Source organism: Amphimedon queenslandica, unplaced genomic scaffold, assembly GCF_000090795.2.
Source record: "Amphimedon queenslandica unplaced genomic scaffold, v1.1 AMPQUscaffold_12075, whole genome shotgun sequence".
NCBI lineage: Eukaryota > Metazoa > Porifera > Demospongiae > Haplosclerida > Niphatidae > Amphimedon > Amphimedon queenslandica.
Genome location: NW_003547686.1, coordinates 5,626 through 8,860, shown reverse-complemented (window position 1 = coordinate 8,860; position 3,235 = coordinate 5,626). Strand labels below are relative to the sequence as shown.

General features: G+C 36.3%; 2 protein-coding genes across 2 annotated transcripts in view; both read left to right on the top strand.

Annotated features, from left to right (window-relative positions):
* The first annotated feature begins 11 nt into the window (after positions 1-11).
* On the top strand, positions 12-1,876 carry LOC109588468 (protein inturned-like). Its single transcript, XM_020004633.1, has 5 exons — positions 12-62; positions 296-479; positions 585-807; positions 1,459-1,649; positions 1,771-1,876. Exons 1-5 carry the CDS (start codon positions 20-22, stop codon positions 1,874-1,876), a joined length of 747 nt encoding a protein of 248 aa, XP_019860192.1. The 5' UTR covers positions 12-19.
* A 90-nt stretch (positions 1,877-1,966) lies between these two features.
* LOC109588467 (uncharacterized) overlaps positions 1,967-3,235 on the top strand; it is a 2,084-nt gene continuing 815 nt past the window's right edge. The window contains exons 1-4 of the mRNA XM_020004632.1: positions 1,967-2,327; positions 2,384-2,689; positions 2,751-3,080; positions 3,128-3,217. Of these exons, the coding sequence (XP_019860191.1) occupies positions 2,015-2,327; positions 2,384-2,689; positions 2,751-3,080; positions 3,128-3,217 (1,039 nt within the window). The 5' untranslated portion in view covers positions 1,967-2,014. The remainder of the gene's footprint in view (positions 2,328-2,383; positions 2,690-2,750; positions 3,081-3,127; positions 3,218-3,235) is intronic.

The window sequence follows — 3,235 nt, the reverse complement described above, 5'->3', positions numbered from 1 at the left end:
GAGGGAGGGTCATCATCGTATGACCAGGAGCAGCACTGGATCAATATACTCCCTTAGTACCAGTAAGAGATATGAGAATATAGAATGTACATGTATAAAGTGCAAAATATATTTTATTTTTATAACTACGAGTTGTTATAACTTCAAGTAAGTGATTTTTGAAGGTTCAAATTTTTATGAATAATACTGGCAAGAGTATTAAAATGGCAGGTTTAATTTAGCAAGCAATGATCAAATTAAGAATTTTGCCCTCCAAAATTAAAAATTTTTTATTTATATTTTCTCTCCTTCTCAGTTGTCAGTGGTTCCTTATCAGATTCAGATGATGATAGTTCCTCGAGATTAACTCCTAACAAATCCTCCTCAGTATTTCATTCTTTCCGTTTGTCTCTTCGTCGACGAAAACACAAATCAACATCATCGGCCACCTTAACCCCCAGCATGCTCTCGTTGCCATTGGCAACCAGAGAACCTTACATGTAAGGAACGTAAACATGTACATGTACATGTAATATTATCGTATGAATTTTGTAAGTACATGTACAATTATTTTTATATATTTTGTGGTATTAATTTTGTTTAAGGTTAACTGCTGGAATGGAAAATCACTTGCTTTATTACGTATCTCTTGAAAGTGGGCGTGGTCTCCTCGTATCCCCTAGCAACGAGCAGGTCAGCAGTCAACCAGTTCATAGTCAGCTACTGATCACTTTCTGTGAGACTGCGTCAGCTATTCACACCATCTTACACCAGAAGAGGAGAGAGGAACAGGAGGAGAATGTATGGGAGGAAGAGGAGGAGGAGGAGGTGGGTGTGGTCAAGGATATTAGGGATGGGTAGGTCAGGATTTGAGCTTGGAATCAGCTCAAACTTTCTACACAGCATAAGGACATCAATATGTATCAGAAAATGTAATAAAAATTGGGGGTGATTTTGGAGCCATTTTTTGGAAAAAACCATGGGCTATAATAGTACAGGGATTTTTTCAGATTTTGGCCCGTTTTTTAAAATGGCCGTAACTTTAAAAATTTAAGTAGGAATCAGCTCAAACTTTCTACACAGCATAAGTACATCAATATGTATCAGATCTTATTCTTTCTCTTACCTTTTCTTTATTCTCATACAAAGCCTTTAATCCAATCCATAGTGATGGAACTCCTTTATGAAGAGGCGGCCAAAGGTACTGACCAATCATATCACGAAATGTAGGACCCTTTAAGAAGACCTTTTAAAATTTGGGGTGATTTCGGAGCCATTTTTTGAAAAACCATAGGCTATAGTACCAGGGAACTTTTTTAAAATGGCCCATTTTAAAAAGTGCTCAAAATTCCAAAGTTTCTGCTCAGAATTCTCAAACTTACTACATAGCATAAGGACATCAAAACCATCAAAACAGTATAATATCATCAATGTCTCTATCATCATTATTGTTACTTCATATCATTTGTTCATCTATAGGTATCATCAGTTTCCTCAATGAAAGACGGCACTGATGGTGTGTTTAGTTTAAGAGGGAGTTCAGTGATAGAACATGGAGTATTAGTATCATGTACTACACTATCAACAAGAGGGGGAGGAGTAGGAGGAGGGGCTAAGAATGTTCACGGGTCATTAGCTAATCCTCCTATACTCAACTACTGGATAATAGGGTGAGGAGTATTAACCTGTGTATATTGTGTATTTTGAATATTTTCACTCTTCTTTCTATTAAATTTTGTTCCTTTATCTATTTATTTATTTGTTTGTTTATTTATTTTGTTTTGTTTTTAGGAGATTGTTTGAGGAGAGAGAGTTGTACATTTGCTATCAGGAGAACATGTCACAGTCATCTGTTGAGATTATTTTTAAATTGCTGTTTGGATCAAATATATTTTAAAATTTTTTCTATTTTTTTATTTTTATCATCAATATTAAATTAATCATTATTTTTACTCCTGTTATTGGGCTGTTAAGTCAGATTAACGCCCACTCAAGGGCGAGGCTCATTTTAAAGGTGGGGCTCATTTTCTCAAAGATGGAAATCTCTTTCGATGCTTTCTTGTCCTCTACGCCAAGTATAAAGGAACTAACGGAGCATGTTAATGTTGGTGCTAAGTGGAACACACTTGGCACGATGCTTGGCTTGGATCGGAGACGATTACAAGATATTAAGGAGCAAGCAGGTCCATGCATTGACAAGATGATAGAGATGTTCAATCTATGGCTGGCCACTACTCCTACTGCTAGTAGGAGACAAGTACTGGAGGCATTGAGAAAAAGTGTAGTGGAAGAGAATGCACTTGCTGATGAATATGAAAAGCACTTGAGAGAATTGCATCAAGAAACTTGTAAGCTGTATCTATGCATCTTATGAGTGTCTGATACTAATTTTATCTTTTTTTAGATGTACCACCATCTACTGAGGCAGTTTCTATTCTTCAAAGGAATATTCAATCATTGAATGAAGCTCTTGTCTCTCCTGTACAAGTGTCTCAACTGTTATACTGTAAGAGATGTATAAGTGAAGCTACTCTGAATGAAATGGAGAGGATAGATCAGAGGAGGTCACTGGATGACAAGAAGACCACTCTATTGACTGCCATGCAAGAAACAGTGTCTAGTGACTACAGGAAACTTAAAGATATTGCTACAGTGCTATCTGATGTTGAAGAAACAAGAGATATAGCCAATAAAATCATGGCCAAATATGGTAAGATAGTGATTATTGTCAAGTTATTACCAATTTATGAATATTATTTTTCTGATAATAGAGAAAATTCCTCAAGAGGAGGATGACGTAGTAGTACAACCACAGGTGGGAGTAGTCAGTAATGAAGATCGTGCTAGTGATATATTGAGGAATAGTTACAGTGCTCTCTCTCAGTCAATTACTGAACCAGTTCGTGTAGCAAGGTTGCTTCATGGAGAGGTTATATCTGATGAGGCTCTGTCTTGTGTCATGTCTACCAGAGGTTCTGTCTCTGTCAGTAGAGCAGTTCTCCTCAAAGCTGTACGAGATGCTGTTCACTCCAACTACAAACACCTGGAGTTGTTTGTTACTGTATTACAAAAAGACCTTAAAGAGAGTCAACGCATTAATGGTATGATTCGTACTGTCATTATACTAGTATCAATTATCATTTAATAGTTCAAAAGGAAGAAGTGATTGATGAACTAAAGGAGAAAATCTCATCACTAAAAAAAAAAAAAACTGTAAACAAGGAAAGCATAATTAAAGGTAAACTGTGTGCTTTGT